This window comes from Coregonus lavaretus (genome assembly GCF_964263955.1).
Source record: "Coregonus lavaretus genome assembly, chromosome: 23".
NCBI classification, from domain to species: Eukaryota; Metazoa; Chordata; class Actinopteri; order Salmoniformes; family Salmonidae; genus Coregonus; species Coregonus lavaretus.
The window spans coordinates 16,628,156-16,655,202 of record NC_140010.1 but is presented as its reverse complement, the minus strand read 5'-3'; the positions used below and the strand labels follow the sequence as shown (position 1 = coordinate 16,655,202).

The 27,047-nt window shown below is 43.9% G+C and overlaps 2 protein-coding genes across 2 annotated transcripts in view; one reads left to right on the top strand and one right to left on the bottom strand.

Annotated features, from left to right (window-relative positions):
- The window catches only part of LOC311150638 (PH domain leucine-rich repeat-containing protein phosphatase 1-like), a 92,731-nt gene extending 81,426 nt beyond the window's left edge, over positions 1–11,305 (top strand). Inside the window, exons 10-17 of the mRNA XM_084188129.1 lie at positions 3,796–3,951; positions 4,752–4,952; positions 5,498–5,660; positions 5,829–5,959; positions 6,106–6,219; positions 7,511–7,705; positions 7,791–8,019; positions 8,719–11,305. Coding sequence (XP_084044255.1) covers positions 3,796–3,951; positions 4,752–4,952; positions 5,498–5,660; positions 5,829–5,959; positions 6,106–6,219; positions 7,511–7,705; positions 7,791–8,019; positions 8,719–10,005 — 2,476 coding nt within the window. The 3' untranslated portion in view covers positions 10,006–11,305. The remainder of the gene's footprint in view (positions 1–3,795; positions 3,952–4,751; positions 4,953–5,497; positions 5,661–5,828; positions 5,960–6,105; positions 6,220–7,510; positions 7,706–7,790; positions 8,020–8,718) is intronic.
- Positions 11,306–12,616: 1,311 nt separating this feature from the next.
- On the bottom strand, positions 12,617–26,624 carry mep1bb (meprin A subunit beta b; the record flags this gene model as incomplete). The annotated part of the gene is made up of 14 exons (XM_084139224.1): positions 12,617–12,842; positions 13,218–13,377; positions 16,521–16,703; positions 16,996–17,463; positions 17,676–17,891; positions 18,192–18,344; positions 20,596–20,814; positions 22,206–22,384; positions 23,064–23,181; positions 25,664–25,742; positions 25,982–26,025; positions 26,135–26,185; positions 26,283–26,301; positions 26,553–26,624. The coding sequence occupies 14 exons, from the start codon at positions 26,622–26,624 to the stop codon at positions 12,617–12,619; spliced, it is 2,187 nt and encodes a 728-aa protein (XP_083995350.1).
- Positions 26,625–27,047: the final 423 nt, after the last annotated feature.

Sequence of the window (27,047 nt, the reverse complement as noted above, 5' to 3'; positions counted from 1 at the left end):
GAGCGAGAGCCGAATCCCCCTGGGTTCCGGACCTGGGACTGGTGGACCGGCCGATGGGGTTGGCAGGGTAGGTGGAGGTGTGGGTACCCCGCTGGCCTCCCATCGGTGCAGGGTGTTGATGACGTCCTGTAGAGCGGTCCCCAGTTGTCGTATCTGGTCATCTTGGCCGCGAACATGCTCCTCGAGCGACTCAGGCGTAACTGCAGATCCTGCTGATTCCATTTTGGTGTGTGATTCTGTCAAGGGGTGCTGAAGGTGGGTGTGGTGCATGAATCAAGCGCAGGACGCAGAAGCTCAGTCCAAAAGACTTTAGTGCAATATTCACGTAGAAAATAAGCACAATAAGCCCGAAGGCGAAATAACGGCGCACACAGGCGTCAAACAACCGGCGCACTAACATGTGCGAAAAACCTCTCCAAAACACTGGAGGGAAGTACGTAGCTCCAACACAAAACAGAAGAGCAATCACACACAAAGACAAACACACACAATGAGAACTAAATAGGACACTAACGAGGACTAACAAGACACAGGTGTACAACATCAAGACAAAACCAAACGAACATGAAACATAGATCGGTGGCAGCTAGTACTCCGGGGACGACGACCGCCGAAGCCTGCCCGAACCAGGAGGAGGAGCAGCCTCGGCCGAAACCGTGACACAGGCTATCAGTGACTGAAATAACAAGCGAAAAACTGCTGCTGCACAACCAAATTTCGAAATTGCACCTTGTGTATTCTACTATTCTAACCCGACTGAGTTCCCCCAAAATGTAAAATACACAAATATATATGGGGGGGTTGTCTAAACTGGATCGTAATAGAAGGCAGGGGATGGGGGTGGGGCAGGGATGTTGACGTGAATCAATTTCGAGTCTCATTGCAAAGGGTCTGAATACTTAAGTAAATAAGATATTGAAAAAAAAAAAAATGAATAAATTAGCAAACATTTCCAAAAACCTGTTTTTAATTTTGTCATTATGGGTTATTGTGTGTAGATTGATAAGGATTTTTTTTTTATTCATCCATTTTAGAATAAGGCTGTAACGTAACAAAATGTGGAAAAGGTAAAGGGGTCTGAATACTTTCCGAATGCACTGTACACTATGATCAGGGCGGCAGGTAGCTTAGTGGTTAAGAGCGTTGTGCCAGTAACCGAAAGGTCGCTGGTTCTAATCCCCAAGCCGACTAGGTGAAAAATCTGTCGATGTGCCCTTGAGCAAGGCACTTAACCCTAATTGCTCCTGTAAGTCGCTCTGGATAAGAGCGTCTGCTAAATAACCAATTATTATTATTATTATTATTATTATCAGAGCCGGCTGCAGAGAATGATCAGTTAGGTGGAAATCAGATTTTCAATTGTTTTATCAGGGCTGCGAATAGCCAGGGACCTCACAATACAATATTATCATGATACTTAGGTGCCGATATGATACTGTATGTATTGCTATTCTCATGATTCTATATGTATTGCGATTCAATACTGTGATTTTATTGCGATTCGGTGTTCCAAACATATTGCTCACCATATGTTTGCTGCAGAGGGACAAGACAGAGCCATGAGAAAATGAGTTTTGATCAGTCATGGAAATAAAAGTGCTGAAAGCAAGCTATGAAGGACTTTTGGTGCAGGTACAGCCAACTAGCGCCAAAATAATATTGCAATATTGTCAATACGATACGATATATAGTCAAAAACAATATCCCGATATGTAATTGTAGCGATTTCCACCCCCCCCCCATCACAAATGTTTTTATGCTATATTTATAATTACATAAAATATATTCAACAAATTCTCCACCAACAGGCATCTCTTCCAATGCACCACAACCAATAAGCAAAGCATACCAACTTTGGGTGCTTCAACATCATGGTTTGCGTTTTCAACACCACAATCTGCAGTTTGAATGCTTAAATTATATTTTGGATTAACGTGCGCAGGTAGCCTACAGGATACTTTTTAAGTAGCCTAATCAGATTAAAACATTGTGAAAAGTTTAAATTAAAAGTTAAATGACAAATATTTAGAGTATATTGAAGCGTTATGGGTTCTACAGTATGTGCACCAGGAATAGCCGCTCGAATTGGAGAGGAGGAAGAGCGCGTTAAAGGAAAAATCCACCCAAAACCACTCATTCCTATAATTTACAGTGTTATATAACACTAATATGTGAACAAATGTTTTATTTCGTCGTTATAATAAGGTTGGTAGCAACAGGTGAAAATCGTTGTGTAAATCTGTTGCAGCTCAAGTCGACTTCAAAACCCACAATGCAATGCTTTCTCTATGGGCTAGCTAGCTTGCTAGGTAGCGCTAGCAAACGTATCTACACACAATAATACCAATGTCAAAATCAGCATGTGAAGTAGCTAATTAGCTGTAAAATCGCCTGAACAAACTGCACTTTCAATTTAGGAGTCTACAATCTCACCATGTTCAACCTGCAGATCGATGTACCTCACAGAGTGGAGTCTGACATTCGCAATGGCACAATGCAATGCACCATGGACTGAAGAGGCAGTCAAATAGGAGAAATGTGTTAAACCCTCTGTTAAATTGCTAATTTCTCGAGGTAGGAATATCGTGAAAATATGATCAATGGCTCATTCGAGAAAAGACAACCTACCTCGTTATGACATTGGCCAGTATTGAAATCTGACATGTATGATAGACGTTTTTGTGATCTAAAAGTCGTATTCCTATTAACTTCCAGTGTAGTAAGAGCGACTTTATCTCAATGCTACGTCATACCAGCCGAATGTCTGCCTGCTTGAACGGCAATATCTCAGATACACATGAAAACATGAATTGACCCAGGGAATCAATAGAACATTGATCAGAGATGCACCAAAAACAGTATAACATTCAAAATGGGTGAATATTTACTTTAAGCTTTCCTGAATAACTGGGCCTGCTGGGAGCATATGTGGCCACATTATTATAGGACGACTTGGGAGAATGATGATGCAACAGACAGCGCATTCAGTATCAGAACTGAAAATACAGCCAGACTGACCTGCTACTGTGCCTTTATAGGCCTTATAAACTGTAGAGAGTAGACCCACAACTGATCCAAATTCAAATCACAGAGCTTTTGCTCCGTTATTCAAATAACATATTCACTTCAGTTTACAGCCTAGAGTAGAATTCTGTACTCATTTGAAAACAATAATGCAATTATTCCTTGCAATGTGGTGTTCAAGGCTAGTCTAGGTAGGATAATTGTATTGTCCCTGAACAAGATCAATAGGGGAGCTTTTTGAGCTGCCTCTCCGCTTATATTGAACATTGGTGCAGCTTTATAGGATTGCTAGTTAGCCTATTACAGATCTGGACAAACAATCCACCTACCACTATTGTCACTATGAATGGTGGATAGAGGGCAGGATAGACAGTTAGACTGGTAGACTATATTGGCCTGTGGTATAGTTAGCGCTCGGAAAAGTGTAATGCATAAGGGAAGTACCAAAACACCTTGATGTAGGGGAGGCGCATGCAAGCAGATTAGGAAATGTGCCTAGAATGGAAGAAATGATATAGTAAAACCTGCAAAAGGGTGAATGTAAACCCAGGAATAAAAGCGCTACCCTCCCCTGTTATTTCACCATTCCTGCTCTTAACTTCTTTATTAGTGCAGATGACGGAAAGGAGAAGAGGAAGCCACTTTAGGCTATTGAGATGCAACTCTTGTTTCTCTCCCTGTCTGACTCTGACCATTGAGATGCAGCCCATTGTGACAGTGATTTTGTTACTGATTGTGATAATGACGTCTCTCCACTCCCCCTACTGGCAGGTTGCTGTGTAGCAGCAGTCTGAGGAAGCTGAGTGCAGGATACAACCACCTGCAGAAGCTGCCTGAGAGAGTAGAGCGCCCACTACTGGAGGTGTTGGACGTACAACACAACCAGCTAGCAGAGCTGCCCTGCAACCTCTTCCTCAAATCTGACAGGTAGCACATCATTATAGACATACACTGAGTGTACAAAACATTAGGAACACCTTCCTAATATTGAGTTGCACCCCCCTTTGCCCTCAGAACAGCCTCAATTCGTCGTTCCACAGGGATGCTGGCCCATGTTGACACCAATGCTTCCCACAGTTGTGTCAAGTTGGCTGGATGTCCTTTGGGTGGTGGACCATTCTTGATACACACAGGAAACTTTTGAGTGTGAAAAACCCAGCAGCGTTGCAGTTCTTGACACATTCAAACCGGTGCGCCTGGCACCTACTACCATACCCTGTTCAAAGGCACTTAAATATTTTGTCTTGCCCATTCACCCTCTGAATGGCACACATACACAATCCATGTCTCAATTGTATCGAGACTTTAAAATCCTTCTTTAACCTGTCTCCTCCCGTTCATCTACACTGATTGAAGTGGATTTAACAGGTGACATCAATAAGGGATCATAGCTTTCAACTGGATTTAAATGGTCAGTCTATGTCATGGAAAGAGCAGTTGTTCCTAATGTTTTGTACACTATAATATAGGATGTTAAAACATACAATGAATGTGATTACATGGGACTGAATTAAACTCATTCAGTGTGTTAAAAAAATAAATGAATTATATGGCGGTATTGTTGAGATAAAATAGGATCAATACAAGAGCCTGATGACAAGAGGTGACCTTAAATTATTACTCAGTTATTTACTAAACATGTTAATACAAGCTATGACAAGTTATTTCACCGGTAGAATATGTGTAATGGTTGAAAGACTGACATTAGGGCTCACTTCCTGTTTCAGTTTGCGGTGCCTAAATGCCTCGGCCAATAAGCTGGAGCACCTGCCTCCCTCCAGTCTATCAGAGGAGAGCAACAGCATCCTCCAAGAACTGTACCTCACCAACAACCGGCTGACTGATAAGTGTGTTTCCTTACTGACGGGACACACACACCTCCGAGTACTACACATGGCTTACAACTACCTGCACACCTTCCCTGCCAGGTAAGGGGATAGATGTAGGCTCCCGAGTGGCGCAGTGGTCTAAGGCACTGCATCTCAGTGCTTGAGGCGTCACTACAGACCCCCTGGTTCGAGTCCAGGCTGTATCACAACCAGCCGTGATTGGGAGTCCCATAGAGCGGCGCACAATTGGCCCAGCGTCGTCCGGGTTTGGCCGGTGTAGGCCATCATTGTAAATAAGAATTTGTTCTTAACTGACTTGCCTAGTTACATAAAGGTATAAAACATAATTAAAATAAACATACTGTATACACACATTACAATTTTTACATTTTAGTCATTTAGCAGACGCTCTTATCCAGAACGACTTACAGTAGTGAGTGCATACATTTTCATACTGCCAGTCACACACACACACACATACATACATACATACATACATACACACACACACACACACACACACACACACACACACACACACAAAATAACTGTTGTAACTCTCTTTTTTCTTTGTCTACCACACTTACAATATACTGTCTCTTCTATGTAAATACTCACTGACTCTCCTTTTTCCTCATCTGTAGTAAAATGGCCAAGTTGGAGGAGCTGGAGGAGGTAGACCTGAGTGGGAACAGGCTGAAGACGGTGCCCACCACCATCATGAACTGCAGACGCATGCACACACTCATCGCCCACTCCAACACCATAGAGGTCTTCCCTGAGGTCATGCAGCTTATGGAGATGAAGGTAGGACAGTCAGGCAGATATGACGGAAATGTGTGAGTGTGCGTGTGTGCGCGCGCACATGTGTGTGAATGCATGTATATTTATGTGTGTGTGCATGCGCGTGCATGCGTGTGTGAGGATGGTTGTATATTTATGTGTGTGTGTGTTAACCCTCTCCTCTCTCCACAGTGTGTAGATCTGAGCTGTAATAAGCTGAGTGAGATCAGCCTGCCTGAGATCCTGCCTCCTAAACTCCAGGAGCTGGATCTGACTGGCAACCCTCGCCTCAGCCTGGACCACAAAACCCTGGAACAACTCAAGTAAGTCTTCTATAAGTGTAGACAAATTGTGAGTAAAGATGAACGGAATTGAATTCTTTAGTTTGTCTGTGTACCTGTATTTGTATGTATACCTGTTCCTGCACTGTGATCTTTTTAATAAGTATCCTCTCTCCTCTTTGTTGCAGTAACATCCGCTGTTTCCGCATCGACCCGCCACCGACCTTCTCAGCCAATGAGGCGTCAGGTGGGCCGGCTGTGTGGAGTCATGGTTACACAGAGGCCTCAGGCGTCAAGAACAAGTGAGTAACATACACTAGGCTACATGATACATACACATCATGTGTGAACCATATGGACCACCATGGGGAGCTTTCATGTGTGAAAAACAAATGAAGTTACCATTGCGACTAATCAAATCAAATCAAATTGTATTTGCCACATGCGCCGAATACAACAGGTGTAGACATTACAGTGAAATGCTTACTTACAAGCCCTTAACCAACAATGCAAAGTAAAATGTTTTATAAAAATTGTTAAGCAAAAAAAATAAAAGCAAATAACTAAAGAGCAGCAGTAAAATAAAATAACAGTAGGGAGGCTATATACAGGATGGTACCGGTGCAGAGTCAATGTGCGGGGGCACCGGCTAGTCGAGGTAATTGAGGTAATATGTACATGTGGGTAGAGTTAAAGTGACTATGCATAAATAATAAACAGAGTAGCAGCAGAGTAAAATAGGGGGACGGGGTGGGGGTGGGGGGCAGTGCAAATTGTCCGGGTAGCCATGATTAGCTGTTCAGGAGTCTTATGGCTTGGGGGTAGAAGCTGTTGAGAAGCCTTTTGGACCTAGACTTGGCGCTCCGGTACCGCTTGCTGTGCGGTAGCAGAGAGAACAGTCTATGACTAGGGTGGCTGGAGTCTTTGACAATTTTGAGGGCCTTCCTCTGACACCGCCTGGTATAGAGGTCCTGGATGGCAGGAAGCTTGGCCCCAGTGATGTACTGGGCAGTACGCACTACCCTCTGTAGTGCCTTGCGGTCGGAGGCAGAGCAGTTGCCATACCAGGCGGTGATGCAACCAGTCAGTATGCTCTCGATGGTGCAGCTGTAGAACTTTTTGAGGATCTGAGGACCCATGCCAAATGTTTTCAGTCTCCTGAGGGGGAATAGGCTTTGTCGTGCCCTCTTCACGACTGTCTTGGTGTGTTTGGACCATGATAGTTCGTTGGTGATGTGGACACCAAGGAACTTCAAGCTCTCAACTTGTTCCACTACAGCCCCGTCGATGAGAATGGGGGCGTGCTCAGTCCCTGTAGTCCACAATCATCTCCTTTGTTTTGATCACGTTGAGGGAGAGGTTAACTAAGATGAATACGTCAGTCGGTGAGGTCAATGTGGGGGCAGTAGAGTTAGTGTGTGAAAAATGAGAGGGTGGGGGTGTGGGTGCATGCACACATCCATCTGTTTGTGTGTGTGACAGATGTGAGAGAGAGATGCAATGCTGTGGAGCTACAGTAAGTCTTAAACTCTCAACATCCTCAAGGGAATATTATTAACATTTTGCGCGTGTTCCTCTCTCTCGCTCTCACAGGCTGTGTGTGGCCGCCCTGTCGGTGAACAGTTTCGGTGGGAGTCGTGGGGCCCTCTATGGGGTGTTTGATGGAGACAGGAACGTGGAAGTGCCCTACCTGCTGCAGTGTACCATGAACGATGTGCTGGCCGAGGAGCTACACAAGACCAAGAGTGAAGAAGACTACATGACCAACACCTTCCTCGTCATGCAGAGGTTAGTATGGAAACACATACACGCAACTTATTATTTAGACAGAATCAGATATTCAAACTTCTCCTGTTCTCTCTCTGTGCCTCAGGAAGCTGGGTACGGCAGGGCAGAAGCTGGGTGGCTCGGCGGCCCTGTGCCACATCAGACACGACCCCACCGACCCGGGCGGCTGCTTCACCCTCACCGCTGCCAACGTAGGCAAGTGCCAGGCCATCCTGTGTCGGGATGGCAAGCCACTGCCCCTCTCCCTGCTGCACAACGTAGGCCTGGAGGAAGAGTACCGACGCATCAGACAACACAACGCCATCATCACTGAGGTACACAGGGAGGGGTGTGTTTGTGTGTGGCCTTCTATCCTCGTGGAGACCTGAAATCCCCAAAAGTCCCCACAAGGATAGTAAAACAAGGAAAGGTCTCCCACATGGGGACATTTTCCACATCCCCATGAGGACAAACGCTATTTTAAGCTTAGGTGTTAGGGTTAGGGGTTAGGGAAAATAGGATTTTGAATCTATCACCACGAGGATAGAAAAACAAGTGTGTGTGTGTGTGGTTGTGTGCGTGTGTGTATGTGTATGTGTATGGAGGGGGACGAGGGGTTAAAAGTGTATTATGCATGTGGGTGGGAGTGTGACAGTGAATAAGAGGATGTTAATTTAAATGAAGTACTGCTCCAAATGAAATGGTACTGATATAAAAATTCACTATATCACTCAGTTTAATTCAAGACTTGTGATGCACATCAATTTCATTTCATGTTAAATTCTATAACCCCGAAGGTTATGGGATTTTGAAGTCAAGTCAAAATCATCATTGATACCACACTTAATTACTCTTTTAATAGAATTTTGACCTGAGCTTTAATCTGAATGTGTGAGGATTGGGGTATGTGTTAGAATGACTAACTGCTCCCACTCTAAACATACTGTGTGTGTAAGTGTTTCTGGGAGGGGTTAGGATACAGCAGAATACAGGTTTCTGTTGGACTTTTAAGTAATCTTCTCCTACTCCTCTAGGACAACAAGGTGAATGGAGTGACAGACTCCACCCGCATCATGGGATATTCCTTCCTGTACCCGGCGGTGATCCCACGGCCCTACGTCTGCATGGTAACCCTCACCCCGCAGGACGAGTTCTTCATCCTGGGCAGCCGGGGCTTGTGGGATGCCGTTTCACCGTCGGAGGCGGTGGAGGCGGTGCGTAACGTCCCAGACGGCCTGGCTGCAGCCAAGAAGCTGTGTACACTGGCCCAGGGCTATGGCTGCACCGACAGTCTCTGTGCCGTGGTGGTCCAGCTCTCTGTGAGTGAGGACTGCTGCTCCTGCTGCTGTAGAGACCATCCCCAGCCGCCCCCCAGCCCCGGCTTGGGTGGCTACCCCTCCTCGGGGGGTTCGTCAATAAAGGAGCGTCCTACAGGGGATGGTTCCCTCCCCGTCCCCCCGTCCTCCTGCAGTGAGATCAGCAGTGAGATCAGTACTAGTGAGATGAGCAGCGAGGTGGGATCCACGGCCTCCTCTGATGAGCCTCCCCAGAGCTCCCTGGTGCTGCTGCACGAACAGCCCCACCACCACCAGCTCCACCTGCACCACCAGGCCCACCAGCTCTCCCTCCAGGCCCAGCACTCCGCCCAGCCCTGCCCCTACCCTCACCCAGGCTCGGAGCTCCCTGCCCGGGGCTGCTGTGCTCTCCATCCTGCCTGTCTGACCGGGTCCTTCCAGAGGCAGCTGTCCAGCGCCACTTTCTCCAGCGCACTGTCTGACAACGGGCTGGACAGTGAGGACGAGGAGCCCATTGCCGGGGTCTTCTCCAACGGGAGCAGAGTGGAGGTGGAGGCCGACATCCACTGCCTTAGGGCTGAGGCCTCTTCATCATCATCATCGTCAGTACGGGAACGCTTGCTGGCCCCTCCTCCACCTCCTCCACCCTGCACCCCAGAACCCCTGGAGGAAGGGGTGGAGCTGACTCTAGGGGAGGCGGAAATGAGGGAGGATAGAGAGGAGAGCTGGTCAGGGGGCTGCGGCAGACCGGGTGATGACTTGAAGACCCTGGGGAAGAGAAGGGGGAACGGCTCTGTGGCCCCTCAGGAGAAGAGCCACAACCTGATCGAGGTGGCAGCAGACGCCCCATCTAAGAAGGGAGGGGGGTACTTCACGGCCCCCGCCCAGCCCGACCCGGACGACCAGTTCATCATCCCTCCAGAGTTGGAGGAGGAGGTCAAGGAGATCATGAAGCAGCATCAGCAGAAACAACAGAACCCACCTAGCCCCGACCAGCCTGCAGACTACTACGACACACCCCTCTGAGCAGACACACTCCCTACAGCAGTCTACTACAACTCACCACTATGTTTCTGCAGACTACTAGGACACACCCCGAAATCCCTACAGTGGAGAGTCCATACAGAGTCTTCGGACTAGCTGAGTAACCTATGTATCTGAAAAACAGCACCTTGTTGAGATGTCTACAGACTACAAGCACTCAACCCCTTTTCTGAGACCACATCACTGGAGTACCAAACACTGTAACCTGCTCCACCCCTTTCCCCAAAGTGGCCTATAGAATAGGACATGCAAATGAGTCCTTTAAGATAACCCAACCCTATTGGGTATCCTACTTATGGACACACCTTTTTATGGTCCAAAGTAGTTCCACTACTACTCACAGACAGACTGTACGAAACGTTGTTTTTACATTAGACAACAAACCAATGAGTACCTATGTAATCAACACTAGTCTCTCTGCAATAGGGTTAGCCTATCACAACACACAGTTATGGATAATATGATTCCGTATAGTTTTTTTACTTACCATATCTTTTAATGTAAAGAAAATTAAGTTGCTGAAAAAACTTTGTTAAATGAAACATGGAGAACACAATCTTTTTTATTATCAATGAAATACATTGAAATGGTACACACCAATAATACCACGCTTAACTGTTGAAGATGGGGCACTTAATGATACTGTATTTCTTCAGTAAATCATGGCTCTTGGCCTGTAAAAAAGGCATAGACATTTTTGTAGAAATTTGAAAGACTAACTCTTAGGAGTTGCATACTCTTTATGGTGACATAGTCACTTTTACTAATCTTCTCTGAGAGAAATTGTGATTTTTTTCCAATGATTGTAAATAAGAGAAATTTATACTGATGCTTTTAAAGGAACTGTGTACCAGTATGTCTGGATGGATTTAGTGGTGTGGAGGGGTTGTGGGTCAGACCTGGTTTCGCCATTTTGGAGATCTCACCTTCCTTTCTCCCGTAGACACACACACTCACTCATGTTCAATACACACACACACACCGATACGTACATACACAGTACACCCACCCTATTATTCCGTACAGGCACACACAATTCACGATGGTTCTTCTCATTCAGTTCTATTGTTACTTACATCTTGGTTAGTCAGCACTCCCTCTAGTGTGCTCACAACACACATACAATACATACACACAGTATTCCATCCCACCGCCCGCCTAACTGTTATCACCGGCATGACTGTGTCCAGTTCAGTAATGCAAACAAATGCTATATCCACATGGAAAGTAAACTACACAAACGTTCCTGTCTTTAGTATAATAAATCTTACATTTGTAAGCTTTGTTCTAGTGGTATTTTATATTTCTGGGTCAAAATTAAAATTATTTATTTTGTGTGCATTTGACACACGTGTGTGACTGATATAGAATAATTTCTCTCAGTATTCCCCCCCCCCCCCCCCCCCGTTTTCAATGTATGGCCCTCTTGTATTTTACAGATGCAAATGTAACTGCAAAGGTCATACAATTTTAAGTTCATATAAACCAAAAAAACTGCCAGAAGTGCAGCTGATAGCATTCAATTAGACTTTACTATACAATTTAAAATGTACAATTTTTACAACATTACTGTTATCAAGAAATGCAGGATAATAGTCTCTTTATTGTTCGCCGCTGTCATACTATAGCTATAGTTTGAGTAAGGGCTCTATTCAATCTGTATAGCCGAAGTTTGGTGCTATAGCACGCTTGAAATGTAATGGTAATTTCCAATTGAGCTGACATATATGGCGTTTACCGTGAATGCAGTCTCTGCTAACGCAGGAACATTGCCTTTAAATGTCAATCGGGCTACAACACGGAACTTCAGTGCTACGGATTGAATAGTGCCCTAATTCTAAAATCATACAGGTGTATGTGCACCTTATGACCAGAAGAGGTCGATATTGTAAAATGTTTATATTAGCATCTCATTTGTTTCTTATCAGACTAACCATAGAACCACTATTATTATAGTTATACCCCTAACACCTGCAACTAAAGAAAAATCGTATTAAACATATTTCAGATTTAATTGTCTCCATTTAAACGATTAAGACTCTGGTATGATGAAAATGACATGACAGCAACACTAATGTAGCATAATTATTCCCTGAACAATACTGTAGGTACACTTCATAGCATATTTATCTCTCTAAACTTTTATGATTTTTTAAAATTTGCACCCAAGAAAATACAAAACAATGGGATGTTTTGTTTTAAGGTAAACTAAAATAACCTCTGCGGGAGAGGTAGAAAATAAATTTAAAAAAAAGGGAGGCTTGTAACACACTTCGCCCTTTCAAATGTTTAAACATAAAAATTAAAAAAAAAACATTTTACACAAGAAAAGTAATCAGATTTTCAAGACAGAAAACAAATAATTGGAGCTTTACATTTACACAAAGAAAAATGAAAATTCAAGTAAAATGAACAGGCTAATCAAAATACATGGCTGATAGGCAGATCATTATTGGGATGAGGCATTAAGTGGAATTTCCAGTAGATATTTTGTAATTTTATATTTGAAGGAGTTGTAGCTTTTGCAGTAAACTTCTTCATCTACTTAATGCTGGCCATGAGTAGTTTTGGTGCTGGCAGGGAAAAAAACACATTACATCCCTGTGACTCTGACATTGGACATGGTGATGCCCCTGTCTCCTCCACCTCCGCTGTTCTTGTACTTCCTCTTCACACACACCACACTGACCGCAGTCACCACCAACATGCCACCCAGCACAGAGAAAGAGGCTATAAGTGCTGTGGTCATCGTGTCCTGGGTGGAGCCCAGATACTGACAATTCTCTCCATAGTACCACCAGTCATCACCAACTGCACACCTAGAGAGGGAGCGAGAGAGAGAGTCACCAATCTACCCACTGCACACCTATATAGAGGGGGAGAAAGAGGGAGTCAATACACAGGTTGTAATGATGTCGTTATAACCACACTCGTCTTTTACAACCAGTTTTGCCTGCTGGGCTGAGTGTATGTGGAAAGGGTAAGACTGAGCATTCTGAGGAAACAAGGAATAATTTGATCTGCACAGCTGCATCAAGATAATAAAAAGAGGAGAGAAACAAGCTGTGGTTATCAATGCAGAGAGAGAAGAACAGAGAGAGAAAGATAGAGATAAATATGATTCAGTATGGATGATTGCATTTCAGACCATTGTATTGTGTAAGCCACAAGCCTCGATAATAAAGTGTCCTCACCTGCAAACAGCATTTTCTGCATCCACCACACAGACTCCCTCATTCCCACATGTGACCTTAGTGCAGGGGTCAGTAGGTGGCAATATGGCGGTGGTAATCGTGGTGACTGGTGGCATGGTGGAGGAGGGTACGGGCTGGGTCACCGTAAGATGTGACACATCTGAAGACAGTTACAGAGATAGGGGGAGGGGGCATACAGTGGGGAGAACAAGTATTTGATACACTGCTGATTTTGCAGGTTTTGCTACTTACAAAGCATGTAGAGGTCTGTCATTTTTATCATAGGTACACTTCAACTGTGAGAGATGGAATCTAAAACAAAAATCCAGAAAATCACATTGTATGATTTTTAAGTAATTAAGTTGCATTTTATTGCATGACATAAGTATTTGATCACCTACCAACCAGTAAGAATTCCGGCTCTCACAGACCTGTTAGTTTTTCTTTAAGAAGCCCTCCTGTTCTCCACTCATTTCCTGTATTAACTGCACCTGATTGAACTCGTTACCTGTATAAATGACACCTGTCCACACACTCAATCAAACAGACTCCAACCTCTCCACAATGGCCAAGACCAGAGAGCTGTGCAAGCACATCAGGGATAAAATTGTAGACCTGCACAAGGATGGGATGGGCTACAGGACAATAGGCAAGCAGCTTGGTGAGAAGGAAACAACTGTTGGCGCAATTATTCGAAAATGGAAGAAGTTCAAGATGACGGTCAATCACCCTCGGTCTGGGGCTCCATGCAAGATCTCACCTAGTGGGGCATCAATGATCATGAGGAAGGTGAGGGATCAGCCCAGAACTACACGGCAGGACCTGGTCAATGACCTGAAGAGAGCTGGGACCACAGTCTCAAAGAAAACCCTTAGTAACACACTACGCCGTCATGGATTAAAATCCTTCAGCGCACGCAAGGTCCCCCTGCTCAAGCCAGCGCATGTCCAGGCCCGTCTGAAGTTTGCCAATGACCATCAGGATGATCCAGAGGAGGAATGGGAGAAGGTCATGTGGTCTGATGAGACAAAAATAGAACTTTTTGGTCTAAACTCCACTCATCGTGTTTGGAGGAAGAAGAAGGATGAGTACAACCCCAAGAACACCATCCCAATCGTGAAGCATGGAGGTGGAAACATCATTCTTTGGGGATGCTTTTCTGCAAAGGGGACAGGACGACTGCACCGTATTGAGGGGAGGAGGGATGGGGCCATGTATCGCGAGATCTTGGCCAACAACCTCCTTCCCTCAGTAAGAGCATTGAAGATGGGTCATGGCTGGGTCTTCCAGCATGACAACGACCCGAAACACACAGCCAGGGCAACTAAGGAGTGTCTCCGTAAGAAGCATCTCAAGGTCCTGGAGTGCCCTAGCCAGTCTCCAGACCTGAACCCAATAGAAAATCTTTGGAGGGAGCTGAAAGTCTGTATTGCCCAGCGACAGCCCCAAAACCTGAAGGATCTGGAAAAGGTCTGTATGGAGGAGTGGGCCAAAATCCCTGCTGCAGTGTGTGCAAACCTGGTCAAGACCTACAGGAAACGTATGATCTCTGTAATTGCAAACAAAGGTTTCTGTACCAAATATTAAGTTCTGCTTTTCTGAAGTATCAAATACTTATGTCATGCAATAAAATGCAAATTAATTACTTAAAAATCGTACAATGTGATTTTCTGGATTTTTGTTTTAGATTCCGTCTCTCACAGTTGAAGTGTACCTATGATAAAAAATTACAGACCTCTACATGCTTTGTAAGTAGGAAAATCTGCAAAATCAGCAGAGTATCAAATACTAATGAGAATGAGATGAGGAGGTACACATACAGTACTAACATAGAAATGAATGTTGGCCTACAATCACTGGGATGGGATTGGATTGGATAGCATGATTGATTATAGAAATGGCGAATGGGTGTGAATTAGTAATGAATCACGTGATGTGGACATCACGGTAGACATTGTCCACGAAAAACGGTCCAACTCCGCCCCTTTCTCAATTTTCAAACAGAAATGGGGTGTTCCTTTGGTGGTTCATCGATGTGTCATTCTGGTCATGTGCACCGCGACCAGCGTAGCTAGTTCGTTAGCTAAGCTAGCCACTTGTAGCTAGCCAGTAACTCCTCCAGTATGTGTTGACTTTATTTCACAGGATTTGTTTTTGGACGGAAGCTGTAGAGATCTGTAAGAAATGGCACTTCTGTAGCCAAATATCTTATTCATAACTTTTTTGAGGGTTTAAGCATGAAATGCCCTTGTATGATGTTGGTTGATCAATTATACAGTTTAAAGCCATTATTTTAGATTTTTTTTGCCCAAAGTCTACCTTTAAATAGATGGAAAACCACAACCCATGATCGTATTTGAATGAGTGTGATGATAATCAACAAGGCAGTGTAAGGGCTAGCTGACCCACCGCATAGCGGTTGTTTTGGCGCTGTCGTAGGTGGAACTGCATTAGAGCTGTCAAATCCACAAGTGGCTCCTGGCATTATACCTAAAGCGGACATTGCCATTGGCTGCACGGAGTTGCATTAAGAGAAATCCCATGCAACCTTATTTACAAGTTCGCACTAGAATGTGAGATGTTATCTAATCCTTGATTATGCTGATAGAAATCCTTTTTTATTTTTTTATGATGCTCAATTTGAGTGTCATTATTTCTATATAGCCTACACTATCTCATTCTGAACTTCTAACACGAGTGGGACAGGTGTGGCTTCATGACAATAACCACACGAGCAGCCGATCACGATTTGACAGCTCTAACGCAGTTACACATCTGAACCCGCCGAAACACCAGCTATGCGGGTGTCGGCTATCGCGAGTTAACACTTGATCTGATTGAATCTAGGCCTTAATGAGATATGAATGGTGGGATCCACAGGAGGTTGGTGGCACCTTAATTGGGGAGGACAGGCTTGTGGTTATGGCTGTAGCGGAATGAGTGAAATTGTATCAAAACGTCAAAACACATGGTTTGATGCCATTCCATTCGCTCCATTCCAGCCATTATTATGAGCCGTCCTCCCCTCAGCAGCCCCCACTGGTGGGTATATTTGAACATGGTTATGCAAAACATAGAGACAATGTATCATGCTTTGAGAGAATGTAGAGAATGCTTTTAGCATGTTTTTGATAAAAGGGTATTTTCAGTACCCTGGTCCCAGATCTGTTTGTGTGATTGTGTCAAACGCGACAATGACCAAACAGATCTGGAACCAGGCTAGCTTTAGTCATGACTGACCATAGGAGTTGGCAATACAGCACAAACAGATCTGGGACAGGGTAACTTTTCAGAACTTCTTACCCTCCATGGTAAGCAGGAAGATGGCATCTCCCCCCTTGATGAAGTCCCTGCTCTTGGCCCTGCCATGGGTGAGGTATGCGGTTGTCCCGGCACCCGGCCCACGAAAATATTTGGTCCCGTCCGCCTCTGACACTTCAACGCCCACCTTAAGAGGGTCATCCCAGAAGAACAGCTCTGAAGTCTCTGAAAGTACATGACTTCATCTATGAAATAAGAAGACTGCTACTTTAAGTCAATGCAAAACCAGGTGGAACATCTCAGTAAATAATGGTAATTCCATTAATTTGTCAATGGAATATAACTCCATATGTTAAAGGAAATCCCTGGGTCTCAAATCGTTCTGCACTTGTCTTGGTCCATATTAGGCATTTCAGAGGGTACTGACCTAGAATCAGTTTAGCCTTTCAGATAATAATGAATCCTAGATCAACACTCCCACTCTAAGATGCTTAATGAATACTGGCCCTGGACTGACCATTGAGTTTCTTAGTAGGATCGGTGGTGACACTGCGCTGGTTGTTCATACGCCTCATGATGTCTGGGTTCTGGTCAAACAGCATCATGGTCATCTGTTTCCACGGGCACGGCCACTTCCGCACCTCCGTGTCACCGGTCATGGTCACCAGGTGGGCGTAGGCAGAAAGCTCCCCCGGGTAGCCCTCCTTCCCACTGGGGTAGAGCCCCATCTGGAAGGTGTAGCCCTCTCTGGACTTGAACGGGGGGCTGTAGATGGGTTTGTTGTTAGGAGTGGTCTCCATGACGTGGCTGAAGTTCTTCACCCGCCACACGTGGTCGGGGCAGGTAGTCTCGGAGAGGTTGATGTCATCCAGGGAGAGACCACCTGTGGAGGGGGCGTCACCCTTGATGCCCTCGAACACCACCCGGAACTTCTTGGCCACGTTCAGGCTCACGTGGTGCAGTTGCCATAGATCTTGAGGTGGTGCTGCGAGAAAGGGGAAACCATTAAGTTTATAAATACAGTACAGAGCATATTGTTGTGTAGAATTTACAGTATATTATATGTTATATACATTATACAGGTTAAGAAAAACCAATATGATGGGTCTAAACTAATAACAGATTATTGATTTGAATGTCAATAGGTTGATGTTAGAGATGTTAGCTATGTTAGATACAGTATGTTAGAGATGTTACCATATATGGGCTGAATAACACGCAGGGTCCCGTTGGGGTGGGCTTCGTCGTACTCTCGGACAAGGATCACCAGCTGATCGTTGGCGCCACCACCGTTGTAGAGGAAGAACTGCAGGCACTGGTAGCCTCTCTTGGGGTAGAGCAGTCTGCTCTCCAGCCTGGCTGTGTCTGCTGGTCTGCCTGTCGCAGTGCTAAAGTGCATGAAGTAGCCTGAGCCTGTGGACAATGGACATCAGTAAACATTTTCCTTTGGATTATTAAGTAGGGCCAGCCTATAACTTGAGCCTATAACTATGGCTCAGAGTTTTCCTGACTAGGTAAAGTAGTCAGGGAAAACTCTAGGTCTTATTTGTAACTGCAGTGTTTATAACACAAAAATTTACTCTGCAGGACCTTTGATCACCCTTTGGACTGTAAGATAAGAATAGAGCTGATAGTGATCTGCCCTGTCAGGTCCTGAGGATGGAAGGTTGAAAGTGTTGTTTTGTGGTTGGTGTGTACTGAGGGTGTGCTCACCAGTGCATTTGCCCATGTTGGAGTAGTCCGTGTTGGGCCCGCCGGGCACCTGGATCACCCTGGTCCATTCTGCCTGGTCCCCCGGCCCTTGGATCATACCACAGATGTTCTCCCTCTCAAAGTCACAGGTGTCCAGGAAAGTGGAGGAGCGTGCTGGATCAAAGGACACATACAGTTGAAGTCGGAAGGTTACATACACTTAGGTTGGAGTCATTAAAACTCGTTTTTCAACCACCCCACACATTTCTTGTTAACCAGCTATAGTTTGGGCAAGTCGTTTAGGACATCTACTTTGTGCATGACACAAGTCATTTTTCCAACAATTGTTTACTGACAGATTATTTCACGTATAATTCACTGTATCACAATTCTAGTGGGTCAGAAGTTTACATACACTAAGTTGACTGTGCCTTTAAACAGCTTGGAAAATTCCAGAAAATGATGTCATGGCTTTAGATGCTTCTGATAGGCTAATTGACATCATTTGAGTCAATTGGACGTGTACCTGTGGATGTATTTCAAGGCCTACCTTCAAACTCAGTGCCTCTTTGCTTGACATCATGGGATAATCAAAAGAAATCAGCCAAGACCTCAGAAAAAAAATGGTAGACCTCCACAAGTCTGGTTCATCCTTGGGAGCAATTTCCGCAAGTATGCAAGTATAAACACCATGGGACCACGCAGCCGTCATACCGCTCAGGAAGGAGACACATTCTGTCTCCTAGAGGTGAATGTACTTTGGTGCGAAAAGTGCAAATCAATCCCAGAACAACAGCAAAGGACCTTGTGAAAATGCTGGAGGAAACAGGTACAAAAGTATCTATATACACAGTTAAACAAGTCCTATATCGACATAACCTGAAAGGTCGCTCAGCAAGGAAGAAGCCACTGCTCCAAAACCACCATAAAAAAGCCAGACTACGGTTTGCAACTGCACATGGGGACAAAGATCATACTTTTTGGAGAAATGTCCTCTGGTCTGATGAAACAAAAATAGAACTGTTTGGCCATAACGACCATTGTTATGTTTGCAAGCCGAAGAACACCATCCCAACTGTGAAGCACGGGGGTGGCAGCATCATGCTGTGGGGGTGCTTTGCTGCAGGAGGGACTGGTGCACTTCACAAAATAGATGGCATCATGAGGAAGGAAAAGTATGTGGACATATTGAAGCAACATCTCAAGACATCAGTCAGGAAGTTAAAGCTTGGTCGCAAATGGGTCTTCCAAATGGACAATGACCCCAAGCGTACTTCCAAAGTTGTGGCAAAATGGCTTAAGGACAACAAAGTCAAGGTATTGGAGTGGCCATCACAAAGCCCTGACCTCAAACCTATAGAACATTTGTGGGCATAACTGAAAAAGCATGTGCGAGCAAGGAGGCCTACAAACCTGACTATGTTACCTTAGCTCTGTCAGGAGGAATGTGCCAAAATTCACTCAACTTATTGTGGGAAGCTTGTGGAAGGCTACCCGAAACGTTTGACCCAAGTTAAACAATTTAAAGGCAATGCTACCAAATACTAATTGAGTGTATGTAAACTTCTGACCCACTGGGAATGTGATGAAAGAAATAAAAGCTTAAATAAATCATTCTCTCTACTATTATTCTGACATTTCACATTCTTAAAATAAAGTGGAAATCCTAACTGACCTAAGACATTGAATTTCTACTAGGATTAAATGTCCTGAATTGTGAAAAACTGAGTTTAAATGTATTTGGCTAAGGTGTATTTAAACATCCGACTTCAACTGTACATACAATCGCCATCAACTAAACAGAAATCACAGGAAGACTTTGACCTGCTGTAAACCTTTTTATCTAGGTTTACCATGTACCCATGCAGTTAGGACATCCATTCTCTCAAACCACGTTTTATAATCCACTAGGGTTCTCAATCAAATACACACTGCAGAAAGATCCTGCTGTTCCTCTTTTTCCAAAAGACCTCCTTTCATTAAAATCAACAGGAGTTTTGCTTTGAACATATCACCTAACTAATCACTGTACTTCAAATATGCGTTTTATAACACAAATGTGACATTCCAGCAAAGGATGTCTCCTGCACTGTGGGTTTGACTGAATTACAGCCTCCATCAAATAGATCGGTAGATCAGCAGGTCAATGTGAGTATGTCCTACTTACTTGGTAGATAAGTCAGTCTGCTCAGACAGTCATTTTGATCACTTACTGAGCAGACTGATGCTCTTGAACATGGCCTGTGTCTTACTGCAGTTGTACAGCCTAATGTGCCTATGTCTTACTACAGTTGCAGAACCTTAAGTGACTGAATCTTACTGCAGTTGTAGAGGCCTAAAGTGACTGAGCCTTACTGCAGTTGTAAAGGCCTAAAGTGACTGAGTCTTACTGCAGTTGTAGAGGCCTAAGGTGACTGAGTCTTACTGCAGTTGTACAGGCGCCGGAGCTTGAGCAGGTCATTATCACTGAACTCCATGCGCTGGCCGATGACATCGGCGAAGGCGGGGATCTTGGTGACGATTGTGGGCTCGGTACCGTTCCTGAACGCAGTCTTACTGTAGTGCATCATGGAACCGTAGTCGTAGGGGACACCCAGAGAACTGGACGTGGTGTCATTGTACGTGTTGAAGTTGTGTTCCTTACCTGGGGATGGAGGGAGGGAGGGGGGGGGAGTGTGAGGGAGAGAGAGAGAGAGAGTTCAACCGGGTTGGAGGGTTTAATTCCATTTCAAATCAGCCAGTTTACTCACTTCTTCAAATCTAGCCTTGGATTTTCAATTAGTCTCCTGAATTGACAGAGTTGACATGTACTGTAATAAGCCTTCAACCCCTAAAGGTCAGCGAGACAAAGAATGTCTCCGATGGCAGATCTGTAGGGTTAGGGCTTCATGTGGATGACAAGATGCTGACTGGAATCTTATTAATCATGTCGCTGCTCTTTGACCTTCAATTACATGAAATGAATGACTTGATATTAATGACTTGATAGATCATGCCCTAATCTCAAATTTCACTTTAAGTTTCCGTTGATGCTTACATGGTGCCCTTTGCCTGTTTGTCTGAGAGGATTAAGCAGGCGATCAGTGCAATAAGACATTTGTTTGTCCTGATCACATAGCTTATAGCTCTTGGGAAAGGTAAAGATTAATGAACTGTGTGTTGAGTGTGAAACAACTAGTGTACACTGTGGGTGGGCCTGTTTGGTCAGGCTAGCACTAATCTGACTTTTGGTTGTCATGTTGACATATTGTAATATGCTTGTGGTAAGAAAACAGATTACTGTTTGTCCAGACAATTAGAGGATATGTTGTCCCGAGAATTCCAATCACCATGTTTCTGATGACAAATACACATGCAGGCAGAAACAACCCACTGGGAACAGACGTCAGCTCAACGTCTAGTTTTGATTCACATTTGGTAGAATTTTCAACTAACATGAAATCAACAAAAAATGTCACCATGTCATTGGATTTAGGTTAAAAGTTTTCCACGTTGATTCAACATCATGACGTGGAAACAATGTTGATTTAACCAGTTTTTACCCAGTGGGAAAGGCCTAGATTCAATCAGATCAAGGGTTAATCGGCGATAGCCAACACCCGCATAGCTAGTGTAACTGCGTTAGAGCTGTCAAATTAGAGCTGCTGCTCGTTTGGTTATTGTCATGAAGCCACACCCGTCCCACTCGCGTTAGAAGTTCAGAACTAGAAAGTGTAGGCTATATAGAAATAATGACACTCAAATCGAAAAACGTTTAACTAAACAATCAAGGTGTAGATTACATCTCACATTACAGTCGAACTTGTAATCAAGGCTGCATGGTTCTCTTAATGCGACTCTGTGCAGCCAATGGCAATGTCAGCTTTAGGTGTAATGCCATGAGCTGCTTGTGTATTTGACAGCTCTCACCTGGTACAACCCTAACCCTAACCCAAACCCAAACCTTAGCCATAACCCTAACCCCTACATTTTGGGGTCAGAGTGTTAGGGGTAAGCATTAAGGTTAGGGTTACCATACGTTTAGAGGTTCAGTACCCTCAGAGATGCGGTCCCACATGATGGTGACGTAGTCATCGCGGTCCGACCGTGACTGCTCATGCCAGAAACCAAGTGCATGGAGGAATTCGTGTTCGATGGTCGCAATGCGGTCACAGTTGGTCCCGATGGACAACCTCTGTTTCCCCACATGTCGGTTACCCACAGAGGAGAAACAACTGAAAGAGAGACAACCAGAAAACCTTGTTGAGCATTAATACAATACAAACTCAAAGGCTATACTATAGCCTAACTGTTTTTCCCCAAGGGCACATCCTTCCAACATAAAAAAAGATATGCACTACCAGTCAAAAGTTTGGACACACCTACTCATTCAAGGGTTTTTCTTTATTTAAAAAATGTTTTACATTGTAGAATATAGCGAAGACATCAAAACTATTAAATAACACTTATGGAATCATGTAGTAACCAAAAAAGTGTTAAACAAATGAAAATATATTTTATATTTGAGATTCTTCAAATAGCCACCCTTTGCCTTTATGACAGCGTTGCACACTCTTGGCATTCTCTCAACCAGTTTCATGAGGTAGTCACCTGGAATGCATTTCAATTAACAGGTGTGTCTTGTTAATTTGTGGAATTTATTTATTTCTTAATGCATTTGCGCCAATCAGTTGTTTTGTGACAAGGTAGGGGGGTATACAGAAGATAGCCCTATTTGGTAAAAGACCAAGTCCATATTATGGCAAGAACAGCTCAAATAAGCAAAGAGAAATGCTTCTACATTATGTTTTTTCAAGAAACTGAACATAGTATCTTGAAAAAACATAATGTAGAAGCATTACAAATATAAATAAAAACATCAAAAACAGTGCTGTCCATAACAGTTTATATTACCCGCTCCCTTTGAAAATGGAAATGTAGTTCTGCTCTCCCTCCCAAGGATTGAAGTCAATACAGGTCTTCAGCCGGTACTGTTCAAAAGCCTTCAGGATAACACCTTTTGCATTGATCTCTGTGGTGTGAATAGAAGATATCTCTTGTAACGATGAAATTACACATTCAATTGAAGGCTACACCACATGGACCATTTTGAGCAATGGACCATAAATAGTATAATTGCATATATTCATGTATTGCCCCTCTTAAATGGTCAACCTTTAGAACCAAAAACATGTCTCAGAAAGTTAATATGTGTATTATACTGAACAAAAATATAAACGCAACATGCAACAATTTCAAAGATTTGATTGAGTTACAGTTCATATAAGGAAATCAGTCAATTGAAAAAATGTATTAGGCACTAATCTATCGATTTCACATGACTGGGAAGACCGATATGCATCTGTTGCTCACAGATACCTTAAAAAAGGTAGGGGCGTGGATCAGAAAACCAGTCAGTATCTGGTGCTTGTGACCACCGGGCCTCACGAGTGGCGCAGTGGTCTAAGGCACTAGAGATCCTGGTTCGAATCCAGGCTCTGTCGTAGCTGGCCGCGACCGGGAGACCCATGTGGCGGCGCACAATTGGCCCAGCGTCGTCCAGGGTAGGGAAGGGAATGGCCGGCAGGGATGTAGCTCAGTTGGTAGAGCATGGCGTTTGCAACGCCAGGGTTGTGGGTTCGATTCCCACGGGGGGTATGAAAAATAATAATAATAATGTATGCACTAACTGTAAGTCGCTCTGGATAAGAGCGTCTGCTAAATGACTAAAATGTAAAATTTACCTCATGCAGTGCAACACATCTCCTTCGCATAGAGTTGATTGTGGAATGATGTCCCACTCCTCTTCAATGGCTGTGCGAAGTTGTAGTACACATCGATCCAGAGCATCCCAAACATGCTCAATGGGTGACATGTCTGGTGAGTATGCAGGCCATGGAAGAACTGGGACATTTTCAGCTTCCAGGAATTGTGTACAGATCCTTGCGACATGGGGCTGTGCGTTATCATGCTGAAACATGAGGTGATGGCAGCAGATGAATGGCACGACAATGGCCCCTCAGGATCTCATCATGGTATCTCTGTGCATTCAAATTGCCATTGATAAAATGCAATTGTGTTCGTTGTCTGTAGCTTATGCCTGCCTATATCATAACCCCACCGCCCCCATGGGGCACTCTGTTCACAACATTGACATCAGCAAACTGCTCGCCCACACAACGCCATACAAGGGGTCTGTGGTTGTGAGGCCGGTTGGACGTACTGCCAAATTCTCTAAAACGACTTTGGAGGCGGCTTATGGTAGAGAAATAAAAATTACATTATCTGGCAACAGCTCTGGTGGACATTCCTGCAGTCTGCATGCCAATTGCACGCTCCCTCAAAACTTGAGTAATTTGTGGCACTGTCATGTAGGACAAAACTGCACATTTTAGAGTGGCCCTTTGTTGTCCCCTGCACAAGGTGCACCTGTGTAATGATCAGGCTGTTTAATCAACTTCTTGATATGCCACACCTGTCAGGTGGATGGATTATCTTGGCAAAGGAGAAATGCTCACTAACAGGGATGTAAACAAATTTGTGCACAACATTTGAGAGAAAAAACCTTTTTGTGCATATGGAACATTTCTGGGATCTTTTATTTCAGCTCATGAAAGAGATTTGTCCTGAAGCCACTTCTGCGTTGTCTTGGCTGTGTGCTTAGGGTTGTTGTCCTGTTGGAAGGTGTACCTTTGCCCCAGTCTGAGGTCCTGAGCGCTCTGGAGCAGGTTTTCATCAAGGATCTCTCTGTACTTTGCTCCGTTCATCTTTCCCTCGATCCTGACTAATCTCCCAGTCCCTGCTGCTGAAAAACATCCCCACAGCATGATGCTCCCACCATGCCGTAGAGTTCAATCTTGGTTTCATCAGACCAGACAATCTTGTTTCTCATGATCTGAGAGTCCTTTAGGTGCCTTTTGGCAAACCAAGCGGGCTGTCATGTGCCTTTTATTGAGGAGAGGCTTCCGTCTGGCCACTCTACCATAAAGGCCTGATTGGTGGAGTGCTGCAGAGATGGTTGTCCTTTTGGAAGGTTCTCCCATCTCCACAGAGGAACTCTGGAGCTCTGTCAGAGTCACCTCCCTGACCAAGGCCCTTCTTCCTGATTGCTCAGTTTGGCCGGGCGGCCAGCTCTAGGAAGAGTCTTGATGGTTCCAAACTTCTTCCATTTAAGAATGATGGAGGCCACTGTGTTCTTGGGGACCTTCAATGCTGCTGACATTTTTTGGTACCCTTCCCCAGATCTGTGCCTCGACACAATCCTGTCTCTGAGCTCTTTGGACAATTCCTTGGACCTCATGGCTTAGTTTTTTCTCTGACTTGCACCGTCAACTGTGGGACCTTATATAGACAGGTGTGTGCCTATATACATTTGCCAAAAAATCTAAAAAAGGGTTTTTGCTTCGTAATTATGGAGTATTGTGTGTAGATTGATGAGGGAAAAAAGTAATGTAATAAATTTATGAATAAGGCTGTAACGTAACAAAATGTGGAAAAAGTCTATATGGTCTTACCCAAGTCATCCTCAAAGTAGTAGGGAACAGTCTTTGGCCATCTGTATTGATCCCCTATTATAGAATTCCGGGCTTGTTTCTGAGTCCGCCATTGATTACATTTTACAAAAAAATTGAGAATAAATCATTATTAGTTCTGTTAAGCCTGGGCAGTGAGTTCATGTCATAAAAATATAATTATTCAAGCCCATGAGTGTGCAGTTAAATTGCTGTGGTCTGCAATCAATGGAACTTCCCCATTCTCATCATTCTATTTCTATGCTTGATATAACATGTAATTGTTCAAGTGAACACCAGCAGACCTACTTATTAACTCACCTCATCAAGCTCAATATCCCCCTCCACCAGGTTTAACCCAGCCTCTGTAAGGACCAAGCACACACACACAGCACTTTGCTATGAAACTCCCATTGATTTATTAGAAACGAGATTAAATGTGGCCATACATAAGTAAAATCCTAACTGACAAACCTTCATTGATATCAAATATGTCCAGGTCCCTTCCACCATCCACATCGTATTCTGTAGAATAAATGTAAAGGGCATACAGTAAATGAGAGCTTTGAATGGGTGACATTCAATTTGAAATATTGAAAAAAAAATAAGAAACTCCACTTGCCTAAAACTCTTGGTGTAGGCTGACAAGCAACAGAGGGAAAATGTATCATTGTTTAGAGAAAGTGAGTGACCATTGTAACAATGCAAATTAGGCAAGCATTATACTAATATTAAATGAATATGCAAATTAGGTCAACATAAATCATATTACAATATCTCAATAACAAAGCAAACCATTCAATACCAGTACTAAAACTACATTGTTTCTTTGAGACATTTATTCAATTTTCACCAATATATAAATAAACAAATAAATGCAACATAACCTTACCAGAGATAAGACATTTTCACATAAGATCCATGAAATATGGAGGATGAAAAAGTATGTAGTTCTCCTCCCCATGTTTACTCCCTAGTCAAAGTGTCCCTTAGTATGGAACACTAAGAATGAGTAGCCTTGGCCTCTCAGACAGACTTGTAAAAGGTGCTAAGCTAGTCCAATGGACCAGATAAAAGTACATGTGATTGCAAGATCAATAATTGACAGAGCTGTAAACAATGTGTCATAATTCACCTGCAGTCGACTCAGTCGACTTGTCCACTCACCTCTTCACTCACCTCTTCACTCACCCCTCTTCACACACCTCTTCACACACCTCTTCACATACCTCTTCACATACACTCACACACACACCGCTACATACACACATGTACAGTCAGGTCCAGAATTATTTGCACCCTTGATAAAGATGATAAAAAATACTGTATAAAATACATAATACAAATACTGAGCTATATTGTACGCTCAAATGTAAATAAAAATGGT